The sequence below is a fragment of the Colius striatus genome, chromosome 4 (genome assembly GCF_028858725.1).
Source record: "Colius striatus isolate bColStr4 chromosome 4, bColStr4.1.hap1, whole genome shotgun sequence".
In the NCBI taxonomy this organism is placed as follows: domain Eukaryota; kingdom Metazoa; phylum Chordata; class Aves; order Coliiformes; family Coliidae; genus Colius; species Colius striatus.
Window position 1 is genome coordinate 63,366,380 of NC_084762.1, and position 15,840 is coordinate 63,382,219.

General features: G+C 35.5%; 1 protein-coding gene across 6 annotated transcripts in view; it reads right to left on the reverse strand.

Annotated features, from left to right (window-relative positions):
* Window positions 1-15,840, reverse strand: part of EYA1 (EYA transcriptional coactivator and phosphatase 1) — an 81,161-nt gene that overhangs the window by 38,809 nt on the left and 26,512 nt on the right. For 3 of the 6 annotated variants that reach the window (XM_061994744.1, XM_061994747.1, XM_061994745.1), the window contains 2 exons: window positions 5,096-5,238; window positions 3,855-3,938 (listed from right to left, as the gene is read on the reverse strand). In XM_061994744.1, the coding sequence (XP_061850728.1) occupies window positions 3,855-3,938; window positions 5,096-5,238 (227 nt within the window). The remainder of the gene's footprint in view (window positions 1-3,854; window positions 3,939-5,095; window positions 5,239-15,840) is intronic. The other 3 variants (XM_061994749.1, XM_061994748.1, XM_061994746.1) reach the window with 1 other exon arrangement.

The window sequence follows — 15,840 nt, forward strand, 5'->3', positions numbered from 1 at the left end:
ACAAATAAGAAAATCATTGTCACCTACTGAAAATGTCAGATTAAATGCCATAAAAGCTAAGAGAAGAAACAAAACAGGTTCCTTTTCAAAGAAACCTTAATTTCTTGATTTAACACAATCTTTTTCTACAGAAAGCTCCACTTAGTGTAAAAATGAGTTAAGCTGCAGCTCTGGATACCTACACATTTAACAGAAGCCAAAGCCATACCTACATTAGGGTTTTAAATATCTGTGTAGTCACAGTTTTGTAACTGCTCTAGTAAAAAGGCACCGCAGTAGATCAAATTCTGATGTCAGGCATTACAGTGAGGGTTGAAAACTTTTGAAAAAAACAAAGCTAGAATATGGTTTTAAAAAGATTTATCCCATATTGAGCCCTTTTTTGAAATTTTAAGCCACTAATTGCCAACTAATTATTTTGAGGTGTTACACAATGAGGAGGAAAGCTAACAATCTCTTTTTGTTGGCTGGGATTTGCAGGTTCAGTTGCAGTGTCTTTGCAGGTATGGTCAAAATTAGGTACAAATCTCTGAGGGAGGTACAGTTTAGCTAAGAAAAGAAATACCAAACTGCTTAAGTAGGCCTCTTGTTTTGAATACTGGTATTGCAGCCAAAACATTGTCTGTATGTCATTTCTAAATTCTATCCACTTGATTTCTTTGTTTTGTGGAGAAACAAGAAGTTGAAAAACAGGAAAGTTCACTTCGGGTACAAGGCTTACTTAAGCCTACAGGTCACAAATGAAGGGTTAAGTGAAACCAGGCTTTGTTTTTCTCAATCTCTAAAATACACTAAACCACATTAAAATAGTTTATAATTTAAAAGAAAACTCCACTAAAGTCTCTGAATATAAATGCTTTCACAAAGAATGGAAATGTATGTAAAGGCCACATTATTCTTGTGCCAATACTGAGACATATTTTCCTCTGCTCCAATATACTGAAGAAGAGCTACAACTTTTTTCCAGATTCTAAAACTTTATCAGTTGACATCTGACTCAAAACAGAAAGATCTTTTTAGGTGTTAGAATCTCTAATGTCCAATGTCAATTAAAGGTACTGATAATTTTATATAACTCTATATGTCAAAAAAAAATTCCAAAAGAAAATGCAAATGTTTTTCTTATTTTACTTCTCCTCTAGAAAGACAAATCATATTCATACACTAGTTTCATACACTCCCCTGAAATTTGCAACATTCAAATTGCCCTTAAATAAAAATGGAGCAGTTCATACCATGACTGTGCAAACTGAGAAAGAAAAGTATTATTTTATTCCAAGAAAGCTGAAGCACAAAAGCAGGGAGAAATAAGAGTACAATAGCAGCAAAAGCTGAACAGGTGATAAAAACAGATGTGAAGTTAACAACGTATAGAAAAGCATGGAACAAGCAAGAAGTTATGAGGAACAAGTTATAGAATAAGGAAAAATACCAATCCCTTCAGCAGCAGGGCTGCTCATCATTCACAGTCAATCACCATGAAACTCACTCAGGCATTACAAAAAGAGATGAATGTAAAGTTGACAAATCCCCTATTATTTAATGAGGATATTTTTGTTTGCTTGAAGATCTGGCTTTTGTATCTTAATGATTAGGTGAGCATTGTAGATGTAATTTTTTAAAAGGGCATTTCTAGCTCTCATCACAGTGCAGAATCTTATGAGAACATGATGTTAGATTGCTCAGAAAGTAGAATACAGGTGAAAAGAATAAAAATTTCCCTCAACAATGTTTTTGGGTTTTTTTTTCAGACTTATATAATCTGGATTCCTGACTTTAGAGGCCAGAAATCATTAGGAAACACTCTTTAAAAAATATGTGCACTTTCCATTGCTGCAAATAAACCCTATAATCCTCAGATAACACATTTTAATGTTTGCTTTGAATATTTGACGTTATCTTCTTCTAATCATATAATCATAGAACGGTAGGGATGGATTGCTAACTATTGTCTGAAGTTGTCAAGAGAAATTGTGATAGGAATGAAACTTTAAGAAAACAATGAATTACACATTTTTATGACTACATCTCAGAGACAAGGAGATGCACATTGTTAGTCCTCACCAAAATGATCTAGTATTTATATACAGTATAAGCACTAATGCCATCATCTCTCTTAACATCAAGGCTTGACTGTCGTTTATCAATGCAGAAGTATTCTGCCACATGCCCTGCAACCAGAACCAGACAGGTGAAAGCTACATCTCAAATAAACAGTGCCAACAGTGATGGAGCTGCAACCAAGAATCATCCACCTCTTTGCAGCATACATATTTACATCTCTTTGTAGCTGAATACTAGACACTTTCCTAAACCTCAGGCATCCAGTAAGAAAGGTGATTATAATCAGGCTGCAATTAATGAAATCAGTATAGGGAACAAGTAACAAATAGCAAAAATATGCTCTCTGAAGTACTCCCACAGCAATGACTAATTAGACTTTTCCAGCACTACTCTGCTGCCCAAAAGCAAGGGGTAAGATTTTGTTGACACTGAAGTTTTGTGTGAGTGTTGGGAATTTGTTCTCCTCATTCTGAACCTAACTGTCAGAGACTTGGTGGTTTTGAGGTGCTAAGCAAAAGTTGGTTTTGGTCTGAGAAAGGGAAAATAACTTTTGATAAATGTTTATAAAGCTGTTGTCTATATGTATCCATACAATAATTGTTGAAACATTTAAAGTTCTTTGTCTTTTTACTTAAATGTAAACTAATAACAGTTACGAAATCAAGGCTAATTAACTAGCTTGCTTTTCTGATACATAATGAATTATAGTCCTCAAACAGTTAAGCTGCTATTACAGCAAACAATGCTGAAAACACACCTTACCTGAACAAGCAAGAAAGTTTGCAAAGCAGTACTGCTGTAGATTTTTATAATGCAAAAAGGCTATCTGGGGGAATTCAGAACCTGACCCAGGCATAGACTGAACCAGTAGTAGCTTTGCCCTTCACTCAACTGGATATAGAGTAAAACCTTTTAGTGATAAATAAGAGCTTTACAAGAAGACAGTTATTATATGAAATCAGACAAAACTATCTTCTTGTTCTTTTTGCATAGAATTTTTTCATGTTAACAAAAAATCGCATTCTAGTTATGCCTGTAATTGTATTCCAGTTATGAGGTGAACATGAAATGGTATAACAGATTTTAGCACAAGCTGAGACATCAGCTTACAAACCCAATCCTGTAAAAACAATATTTGATCTTACAAGGGAATTCCATTCATAAACTGTTATTATTCACCTAAGACTGTTATTCTTCCAAGAATTACTGAGGAAACCCACAATCTGTAGACACATTCATCTGTTCAGTTATAATTTATGGATGGTGCACAATAGAAAGATTTGACTCTTAAGTAGACTTTCAAAAACATCAGTTAATATGTAGATTAAAAAGAGATAAGGTAAAAAAAAATTAGACTATTCTTTCAGTATATGAAAGTATTCTTACTCTTGCCCTCTCAATACATAGCACAGTCCACTGTTGATCACTCAGAACTAAAATGGTATTTAGCGATCACTCAGAACTAAAATGGTATTTAGCAATCACTCCTGGAAGTTCTTCAGTCTCTCAGGGGAGGTAAATCTTGATGGTATCAACAGGTTTCAGACACTCTGTACCTAGAAACCAAACCTCAGTTGGTCAAAGTATTACTCCCAGTGCTATTTAATTATTTACTGAATATACGAATTGAGTAAGTGCAAAGAATGGACATGAGAAATAGCTTTATTCCTTGATTTTTATGTCTTGAAATAGGTTTGCCTCTAGAAAATCAATGAACATTCTGATCTTTGACTATCAAACATAAATCAGCAAATATTACTGAAAATTTCCATCAGTTTCTTGACACTTACCCTTCCATATCGGTTAGCATAGGACCCTGTAAGCAAGGAATGGAAAATGATGATTGTCTCATCCAAATCCCAAATGAATACTCTCTGTAAAAAGAGAATCAAATCAATGTGTTCCTCTGTGAAGCTGATACTTGAAATGGAAAGTTAAAATTTGAATCAGTAAGTGCACAAATAAGAAAACGGTATTGAAATGGTTATATATGAAAATCATAATTTCCTTGCCAATTATCTGCAGAATTAACAAGTTTTTTCCAGAATGGAGTAATACAATCTGTCAGCTTTTTACTACAATTGCTATTATATCAAATTATTCTATTAGAATAGAATTATAGTTATTGTCAAATACACACAGAAAATGAGATTGTATAATGCATTATTTTAAAGCCAGATGTGAGACAGAAACTGAAATAAATTAAGAGAAGTCTCTGAAAACCAAATATTTGTGGTTTGCATTCTGTATTTCTGCAAGTCTTACAAAATAGAGTTCATACAATTGCCCTTCAAAATTACCTTTGTAAACAAAATAAAGCAAATTTCTGCAAATCACTTAAATCCCCCAAATCTATGTTCATTTTATAGGATTTTAAGCACCTGATAAATTAAGATTATGAACTTAGATAATGCATGTGTAAGAATTTATGGCATCAGTAAATAATTCTTTTGCTTACAGTCAGTGGAAAATATGTGTTATAAATTCGTGCTCTGATCACACACAAAATGATATTTTAATGAACAATAAAGCGTTCAAATACAAGTAGTTTAAATCCTGGTGAGACTGTGTTTCCCATAATGACGAATGGGCTAAGCTTTTGGAAAGGAAAAATAATGCTGTGTGGACACTCATAGCTGTGGTGTGTCATGGGCAATGTGTTCTCAACATAAAGCATGGGCCACTGGGAGGAATGTGAGCATAGCGTGAGAGAAGAAAGCCAACTATTGTGCTAGAGTGTCTCCTGTCCAAACACAGACCTTTCTTGGACTTGAGAAGAGCTTGTTCTTGCTTTATTTTTTTTTTTTTTAATCAAGAAAAGCAGCCCCCAGTATTTTTTAGAGACAGTAGATGTTCTTCACAAAGAAAGTTCTTTAGAAGAAAAATTCTACCTTCCACAAAACTGTTGCTAGAAAATAAATGTAAGGGAGCTCCAATGTCACTTTATTTTTTATGTGTAAATAATACATCTCTGTGCAAAATAATTATAAAAATAGTCTGTGACAGAGCAAAGACACCTAATACAATGTACCTCTAGATCAGAGTCAGGTGGTGGTGAAGGATTATTGTTTCTTCTGCCACGTCCACGTGATTTCCCATCTGAACTACGACGTAGTCTATCTGAATCTGAATCTTTAATGGGTGTTGATGGACTGTGGATTGTACTGTATTCTGCTGTAGTAAAGAAAAGACATTTTTACCCTTCAGTTTAAACTTCAAGATGTTTCACTTACTTGCTTTTCACATATGACACTAAAAGCAGGATATTCACTTTACTAAAATAATTACATCTACAATGGTAAGTGCCACTATTGATACACAAATTAATACAATCAAGTTAAATGTAAAAACAGAGATTATTTCAGTAAACAAATAAAAAGGAGGAAGTAATAAAACCTCTTCCTTCAAATCATAGAGAAGTTCGTATAATTTCACAGAGAAGTTTAAACTTTAAATGAACAGTTTTAAGAGATACTAGCCTTTTTTAAAGAACATTGATTCAATTCTAAGTTTTTAAACATGCTTTAAGACAATCACTCTGGTGGTTGGCAAGAAAAATACATCCAGGTGTGAAAAAAAACCCATATAAATAAATACATTTTCAAAATTGCTTGCTTGCAGAAGCTTTACTTTTAGAATGTTACATTTCAACCATATTCCTTATAAAAGGAGCATAAAATAGAGCCTGTATTTTCCCAGAGCAAGTTCAATTAAAAAGTTTTAAATATTCATCAACTATGAAGATTTAATTTGTAGTTTTCTTCAAAAGGCTTAGTCAAGATTGAACTTTTCCAATGACTACCTTCAAGATAAGATGCAACTCTTTACAAACAGAACCATATGTTACTTATTATGCCTCAGTAAAATTTATTTACAAAAATATTTAAACTTGTTGAAGAGGTAAAAAATGATGATTTACTTATGTAAAAACAGTAAAAGTTTCCTAAAAACATGCTAATTGGAAGATGTTTTGCTATTCTTAATATCCATAAACTCAGGAACAGAGAAGTGCTTGAACATTAACAAAACAGACACTCTGGTTAACTTATCCTTCCTAACTCATTCCTCAGAATTGCAAAAAATACATTTTTAGATCTCCTTTCAAGACTTCCTTTCACAGTCTTCAGTTCACAGAGGAAATATTTTTATTTTAGCAGTTATCATTTTTTCCCCTAAAAACTATTTTTGTAAAGGCAGATGGAATTTTCAACTTACGATGTATTTACGAATTTCACCTCTCAGTTAACATTAACTGCTCTTTAGAGTTCAGCAGATGTGAATGTTTGTAACAATATTAATATTCTTTTTATTCTGCCTAGACCATAGCACTCTAGTTTGAACAAACAGGTATATTTTTCACACACATGATCCTTTCTCTAAAAAAATTCATCTTATTCAGGTAAAAGGATAGATTAGGGACGAGACTCAGGACATCTGTGTAACACCACGTATTCACAATTACTCAAAATAATAATGGTTGCCTGTACTGCATAAGAGGGAAAGGTCCTGAAATTCTCATATCAAACCTTTGAATTTACACGTACTGGAAATCAGGATATATTATATATTTCACATTATACTTTTACCTAAGTATCTCAGGCTACATTAAACAAAGCATAACAACTTTACAAAGAATAACAAGTTAAGATGAAACTCAAGGTAAAACAAAAATCTTCAAAAGAAACTTGAACTATACCAAAAAGAGTGATTCTGTGTAGGTGACAAACAACAAAAATCATCCAGTCACATCACTCTAAATAATTAAAGACAGAGGTTTAAGTGTCGAAGATCGTGTAAATTCTATTAATATATATTTTTTTCTAGGACAATGTGAACTCCAGAATATTTATTTATACTATTTTAACTTTGAATGCTGATTGCTCTTTCACCTACTGTACTTAAACATAAATAAGAAATCATAACCTCAACTAGTACAAATTTTCCCCAATTTTTTAAACTTAAATGAGTTTATCTGCTATACTTTATTTTTATTCTTAGTAAAAAAGAACAAGCAAAGTTAGAAAATAACACACAGAATCCTTGAGATAAATTACAACCTTGTAAAATAAATACATTTGAACTTCTTCAGCAGGTACATTGGACAATGACATTCTAAATATGTTCTCTAAAACTTAGATGTAATGAAATTTTTCTATTGCCTAATTTAAATTAGAGTTGCTCTTGGTCTCTAACAATATTTTTTAGGAGGTCAGCTTTAGATCCTATTTTTAAAAATTCTTAGAATCATAGAATGGTAGGGGTTGGAAGGGATCTTCAAAGATCATCTAGTCCAACCCCCCTGCAGAAGCAGGTTCACCTAGATCAGGTCTCATAGGAACATGTCCAGGCAGATCTTGAAGACCTCCAAGGAAGGAGACTCCACAACCCCTCTGAGCAGCCTGTGCCACTGCTCCCTCACCCTCACAGTGAAATAGATTTTTCTTATATTTAAGTGGAACTTTTTGTGTTCCAGCTTCATCCCATTACCCCTTGTCCTGTTACTAGCTACTATAGAAAAAAGGGATGTCCCAACCTCCTGACACCCACCCTTTAGATATTTGTAAATGTTAATAAGATCTCCTCTCAGTCTTCTCCAGAATTTTCCTTTCATACATGTGATATATCTAAAGATTCTAAGTATTAAACTTTGTGTAGTAATAATACTACTGAATAAAATAGATAACAGTGTGGAACAAGTATAAATAAAATTTCATGATTAATAAAAGCATAATCTATAAATCTATAGGAGTGAGCATGCAGTGCAGAACATAGTGAGGGAAGGGAAGAAATTCCATTTTTAAGAGCCATCCAGTTTTCTAATTTGCAAACAATTTAAGTATATAGCATTCAAGACGTCAAACACAGGGCTGCAAGTCTGGGTGAAGGCTCCTTGCCATCTCGACTTCACAGATGCAAGTCATCTGCCTGGATGGATGAGACCCTTACCTGACAGAAAGACTCATAAACTCACCTTGTGAACAAGAGATTGGCAAACCTTAGCTTTCCCTTCTTGGCACTAGTGTACCTGCATCACTCTCAAGTGAGATTTGTCTATCTTGCTCTTACTGATCTCTCCAGAAAACCTCTTCTGCTGCTTTAATAGCCTTGTCATTAGAAACAGAACACACAACTCCAGTGCTCATTACAGCAGTATAAGTTTAATCTTTAAAAGTTGGGAAAAAATTTATTTCCCATATCCCACAGGAGACAATTTACATTTTCTGCAAATTAGCTTCAGGATCTCTAGTTCATGTTCCAAGAAGGAAGCAACATCTAACTCAAAGATCTGTCCGAATATTGCACATGAACAGAATACACGACGTTGTTAATACCTTGAGCTTCTGAGCCTACACAGGAGACCAGTCTGTTGCAAAGACTGTGACAGATGGCAGTAACCAATGGAGGAAAACATGACATTGTGTACAAGAAACTTATTCCACATATGTAAAGGGAAACCATAGCATGTACTCTTTGGATTAAGGCTGCTCAACAAGGCAGCCTCTGTGTGCACGGCTGGGTTACCAGCTCACTGTCCAATGGTTGCTCTCAGGCCCTCATAAGGAAACCCAATTAAAGAATCCAGTATCCAGCTGAGCCCTAAGCCTTGACAAGTCCAAGCCCTGACAAATTCTGGAGTAAGAAAACAACAGCGGCTGAGGGTACTTGGTGTGCCACTAATATCTGGAGTACTGAGAGTGGTCCGTGGGGAAAGGTAGAGCCTGGAAGGAGCTGCCAACATTCCCCATCCCCCATTTGTGCAGTTCATCATTCCTGCCTAAATGTATACCTCACACCTGCTCCTATTCAGATCACATCTCCATTTTTTGAGTTCTCATCCTGTCTCCAAAGAACTTGCAGCCTCTCTCAGCATGGTGTCATCTACATATTTAATAGGCAAACACATTCTGTTCCGTCATCTACATGATTAATGAAAATGTGGTTTGGTGCTGGGCCCAAGACAGACACTGAGGAATGCCGCTGTAGCCACCCTTCTATTTTAACAGCAAGCTCTCACTGACTTCTCTTTGGACACAGTTTCCTAAACAGCTTTATATCATTCTGCTGTAGTTTCTGCTAGACTGTTTTAGCCTCGTTTGCTTATAAGATTGTTAAATGAAATTACTTAACTGTCAGGGCAGCAAAAGCCTTCCTGAAGTCAAGATATATACCCACAAACCACATCATTATTATTATTATTATTATTCCATATTAGTTGATAAGAGCAGGTTAATAGGCTTCCACTGTGTCTTTCTGGCAAGTTTGGTGTATGTTGAGTCTAATTTAGTGTCATGAGCATCCTCAACAGGGGCTGGAGGAATTAGGTAGTGGCCTGGAGGACGCCTTCCAGGGTTAGTTTTGTCTGGAATGACTCCAGCTGAGTGCTCTAGGAATACTTTGCTGAGCCAAAGCTCTTTGCTTCGAAACAGACTCCTGCTCTAAATTACAATGCTAATGTAGGCACACCTTAAACATACAAACCACAGCAGCTTTGGAAATCCCCTGAGGTGAAAATATCTGGAAGCTGGAAAAGGGCAGGTCTTAGTCTGTCCTCACTGTTCCCAGAGTGTCTGCTGATGGCCACTGTGGCAGATAGAGTATTGGACTTGCTGATCTATCAGTCTGGACCACTATAGCCATTTCTGTATGTTGCATACAGCTTCACAAAAGCTTCACAAAATTATAATAACACTGTAGCAACAATTATTCTTCTGCATTAATTAAGAGATACATGTAATTTTAGATGTCTCTGCTATGGCAGCTCTCTGCACCCTGCCCTAGGCCGTCTGACACAAAATGTTATGGCTTGTTCTACTTCACATGCTCAGAATTCTCTCTTCTAAACCTCCACCAAGTGTATCAGGCCCAATCTTGATTTCCCTAGTCAGTCAGAAAAACATTTTAAACACAGGTGCTACAAATGTATACCTCTTTTTCCAGGTGTGACCAGTATCCCCTGCTCCTGACCTCAGTACTCACCCCAGTAGTGCATGGTGATAACAAGCCAAAAAAACCTACATGTAACTGTGAGGAGTAAAATATGTTTGCATTCTGATTTACCTAAAATACATTAACCATACTATAGCACACTTTCCCCTATGCTTGAAGGCACCATATTATTGCAACTTGACATAAAATATCATAAGCATATACCTTCCTGTTATGGTTTTGTCACACAGGACAATTTTCTATCACTTCATAAATAAGAATACTTTGATTACTCATGAACAGACAAGGCAGACACAGAGATACCATTCTCAACACCATATTCAGCAATTCCTTTCTGTTTGTTATGGAAATCCTCCCTGAGTAACTGCTGCATTTTCTTACTATTGATTTCAAAGCACTGTGCAGCAATAGTATCCAAATAACAACTTTGGGAAAAACTAGTTGTCTCACAAATCCCCAAATCAAGTCTATCAGCAGGTAAATTCAAATAGCAAACATGTGGGTAGAGCTCTTGTTGCCAGAAGCGTTGCAAATTTAATCAGATATTTTCCCTACCACACTGAAAGAATATGCAAAAAAGAGTAAACGCACCTTATCAAAGTAATCATATCTCATGTCACAATGTAAATGACATTGACGAGATGGATCTAAGATAGCTACTGTAGTCAAATGACTCTGCAAATAGGCATGCACAAATATTTTACATTTAGATTGTGCCCAGATTAATGGTTTCCTGTAAAATCTTATATTTAATTTTGAATAAAGACCTTAAATCCTCAAGCCAATGTTATTTCAACTCCTCTACACCAAGATAAAAGCACAAGACACAGGTATTTTGAATACATCAGTCTAATGCTATGATTTTCTTAGTTTTGCATAAATAGCTAAACAAAATGTCATGAGCACGATACAAACTTTTTCCATTACTGCTTACATAAAACTGAACCAGGATTGAATATTGCAGCACAGTCACATAGCTATTTCAGGACCTTTATTTTTTTGGCTTCTCTGTAAAAAATATGGCTACTACATGAGTAAGAAATAAATAAAAGTACTAAATAAGTATTGCAGGAAATAGAATAATATCTCAAATATAGCAACTTGGCAGAAACCCTCAATAGTCTATTAAAAAACACTGTTAGAAATACTGGTAAAATCCCACATATTTACTTCAAAGCTTGTGTGACTTTTTTTATTTAAGATTGTATATTCATATAATGACAAAATATCATATTAACAGTATATATTATATATAACAGTGTATATTAACTACGTAGGATAACAACTATACTAAGCCCTGCAGCAGTTCACAATTTGCTCTCTAACTTTCAGTATTGGAGAAAAAAAATGATCGCTGTGGAACTCCACTGGCCACAGGCCTCCAACTCGATTTGGCTCCATTGATCACCACCCTCTGGCCTCTGTCATTCAGTCAATTCTTGATTCACTTCACTGTCCACTCATCCAAGCCACGCTATCTGAGTTTTCCTATGAGGATGTTGTGGGAGACAGTGTCAAAAGCCTTGTTGAAGTCAAGGTACATGACATCCACTGCTCTCTCCTCATCTAGCCAGGCAGCTACACTCTCATAGAAGGCTATGAGTTTGCTCAAGCAGGATTTCCCCTCGGTGAATCCGTGTTGATTGCCCCTGATAATCATCTTTTCCTTCATGTGTTTTGAGATGGCATCCATCTCAAATCATCATTTATGGTTTCATAGAATTTTAAATTATTGTTACTTTTAACTAAAATCAATGGTGAACATCCTACTTATCTATGTAAAAATGCATCAGATTCTTAGCCTCAACATATCTTGGGACAGTGAGTCAGGTTATATATTTGTGAATGCAATGCAAAAGAGTTAAAAGTTCTACATTATTAAGATAGTACCAGGAGAACAACCATTACCAGAAAAGTAAAGCTAGTGCCATACTTTGCCAATCATTACTGCATCCAATCTCATGTCTGTTTTTACAGAATTTTGATTATATTCCTTTCCCATATAAAGATATACTCTAGATTTACTTTTCATTTGTGCTTGTGAATATGAGCAAATGTTTGAACACCGGTAATATACTGTGAATACAGTAGTATTTGTTTCCATATGGGTATTAATGAAAAGTTGCCTATGTAGACCCTGCACTGTTTCATTTTCATGCCTCTAATTTATTGTCATGAAATATGATAACGAGAAACTGTAAAAGCAACTTTCCCTTTTACAATACTAAATGTGATACAGTGTTCAAGAAGTTTAGTCTTTAAGAGCAAAATGGTGACCCATAGCTGAGAACAATTTTTGTTGGCTAGTACAGCCCTTGTGGGGTTTTTAATTTGCATTGTGAAGTATGTGAGTAATATGAAAAACAAAACAAAACAAAACAAACCTTTTCCAGTAATATTTTAAACACGCTTATTGCAGAAATCAAGAAAATTGAAAGGGATCAAGTCTCAAGAACAACCCAAGTCTCCCTTGTGAGAACACTGTTTAATGAATTATAAATACAACACCATCTGAAATAGAAGGATAAATTGAGTTTGTTCAACTGCATTTCTAAACAAATATTTGCATGAATCAAAACTTTTTTGCTACCAGCTGTGATGATGGAGTTGAAATATTGGAACAGAAAATTACTGAAGCTTATTAAACAGTAGTCATTCTCTACATTAACTCTCAGAAATACATGTAATGAATGCTCCTCTAATTGTTTTAGAACATAAGGGCAGGCATAATGGATTAGGGCAAAGTTCCCTCTATCTAGGATAAATTTCAACACTGGCCAACAGCAGTGACTAGGTGAGAGAGCATTAAATATACAGACATACACAGAGTGCCAATTTATCCACTGTTTCCAGTGACATTTTGTGTCAAGAATTTAATGATGTTGGTGTCTGTGCAAGTCCAATCTTTGAATTTGTCTACACAATGCTTAAACTGGCATAAATTTTTTGCATCTAAAACATCTGGCAGCAATGAGCTGCACAGCTTACCTATATGCAGTATAAAGGCATACTTCCTTTTGTTTGTTCTGAATCTACTTCAATGAATTTTAATATGGGAAGAGAGAGTGAATTTTTGCTCACTAGTCTACTTCTATTCTTTTTTATAACTTTAATTATTAATACTTCTCTTACATACTACAGCTTAGGCAAAAAATCAGCAACTCACTGTCCATACCCAGGATAATCTACTCATGATTGGATTGAAAGCTCATTCCAGAAGGAACCCAATGTTCTGTTGTTATTCTGATGAAAAACATTTTATTCTGTTAGCAAAAGTTAGAATTCTACAAGTGCAAAAAAAGTCTTAAATTCTTACTTTTGAACTGAAATAGTATTTCCAATTAAATTTGAAGCAGAGTACATTAAAATTTTGAAATGTTATTGTTTAATAATTTCCTGATTATGTCACTAGCAAAAATACAGCCTTCTGTTCAACAGAAAACAACGTGAATTTGTATGTCTGATTGATGGAGAAAGGGACTATTAGCTTCTGTGCAATCATTAGGTTTTGTCATGACTGAGGTATGAAAAAGTTTTCACATCCACAAAGAGAAGAGAAAGAATAAACAGTGAGAATGGAAATTCTCTGATTCTTCTGCAAGAATCCTTAGATGTCCTGGATTGCATGGCAAAAACTTGCATATTTAACTAGGAACTGTAGGAAATCATAACAGGATTATTTTATATTTGGACAGGGAATTAAACATATTTTAAGTGAAATTATCTGAGCTTTCTGAGTCTGCAAAATTCTAGTAAAAATGCCACATGAGCACATAATTACTTTCTCTCTTTTCATGTTTTTCTTACCAGACTCTTGCATTTCATTTACTGCTCCAAATTCATAGGAAGCACCTATGTCTGTCAATTTATTCTGGTGCCTCTGTAAAGTCTAAAGCCTATGCTGTTCTTACCCTGGCACAGTTCAGAACCTCACAGATTACATGGGTTTTTTTAATATAGAAGATGCCTAGGGATATCAATATCCAGCAAGAACAGCTGCAGTTCAGCAGCTGGAACTCATCTTACTAAAGGGGTACAGTAGCCTAATATGATAGGTCTGCACTGCTCCCCATCATCCCTCATATGCAGTGTTCCAATTGTGTCAGAAAGTTAGCAGCCTAACTTGAACAGATGGAGTAAAACAATAAACAGAATTCTGAATAATTGTAATTAAAAGTTGGTTAGTTTGCTTCTTTGTTCTGTGTTTTTGATCCAACCCTCGATTTCCTTCTCTCTAATATCCCTTTCACTTGTCCCTCACCAGAATTCTCTTCCTCTGTGCTGATCCCTTTTCTTTGACTCCAACCTTGCTTTATCTCCCAAGCATACTGTGCATGTGCATAACAGGCTCTGTGAAAAACAAGTAAGCAAAAAAATTACATTATACTAGGGGAAATAGCAAGCATGGGACTGGATTCACTGGCTAGTCCTTACCTCCTTTCTAGCAGTGTTGAAGGTTTCTGAGGCAGCAAAAGTTTCTCACCTGATTTTAACCTAGGAACCCAACACTGCTATGTCAATCACCTTAAACTGCACTCATACCATCAAAGACTCTTTGGCATCTCTGGATTGATTGTAGTTAAATCAAATTCTAAATACTGCTCTAGAGGTGTATTCCACTGAATACAGAAGGAGCCTAAAAGGTCTTGATTCTAACTTAAATACATAAAGACAAATGAAGCGTGTAAAGATAATTAGATCAATCTAGATCTAGCGTTATACATTCTACTCTGGTCATTGAAGAAGAGGAACAGAAAGAAACTCATGAGGTTCAACAAGGTCAAGTGCAAAATCCTGAACCTAGTCAGGAAAACCATTGGTATCAATACAAGCTAGGGGCTCAAGGGATTGAGAACAGACTCGTGGTGGACTTGAGGCTACTGGTGGATAAAAGGCTGGACACAAACTAGCAATATGAACTTCCAGCCCAGAAAGCCAACAGTATCATGAGCTCCATCAAAAAAAGCACTGTGGCCAGAAGATCGAGTGAGGTGATTCTTCCCCTTAACTCCACTCTGATGAGATCCATCTGAAATACTGCATCCAGCTCTGGGTTCCATAGCAGAGGAAAGACATGGACCTGTTGAAGCAGGTCCAGAGGAAGCCACAAAAGTGATCAGAGGGATGGAGCACCCCTTCTATGAGAAAAGGCTGAGAGAGTTGTGGTTATTTAGCCTGGTGAAGAGAAGGCTTCAAGGAGATGTTACTGCAGCCTTTCAACACCTAAAAGGGGTTTATAAGAAAGATGTCAACAGACTTTTTAGGAGAGCTTGTTGTGATACGACAAAGAGTAATGGTTTTAAACTAAAAGAAGGTAGATTCAGGCTAGATATAAGGAGGATCTTTTTTATTATGAGAGTGGTGAAACACTGGAACAGGTTGCCCAGAGAGGTAGCAGATGCCCCATCCCTGGCAACATTCAAGGTCAGGCTCATTCAATATCCCAGCTCATTGCAAGGCTTGGTCAGATTAGATGACTTTTAAAGGTCCCTTCCAAACTATTCTATGATTCCATGATTCCATTAGCTCCTGTTAACAGAGAATGGATCACAACATGTACTTTCCTAAACATGTCTGTGATAGAGGCACCCAGACCAAGATAACCCTACAGCTACATTAAGATTTTTTATTTGCAAGCTATTAAAATAAAATGTTTCAAAATTATTAAGTTCTTAACATAAGTATCTTGGGGAAAGAGGCATCAGTCACAGTAATGTCAGAGAAGTTGTGCACATGTCTAAGGAAGGAATGGCTATGTTTAAGCAAGTAGTGGTAGAGCACTTATGGGTATATAACTTTCAGTACATTAAAGTATAAACTGAGGAGCAG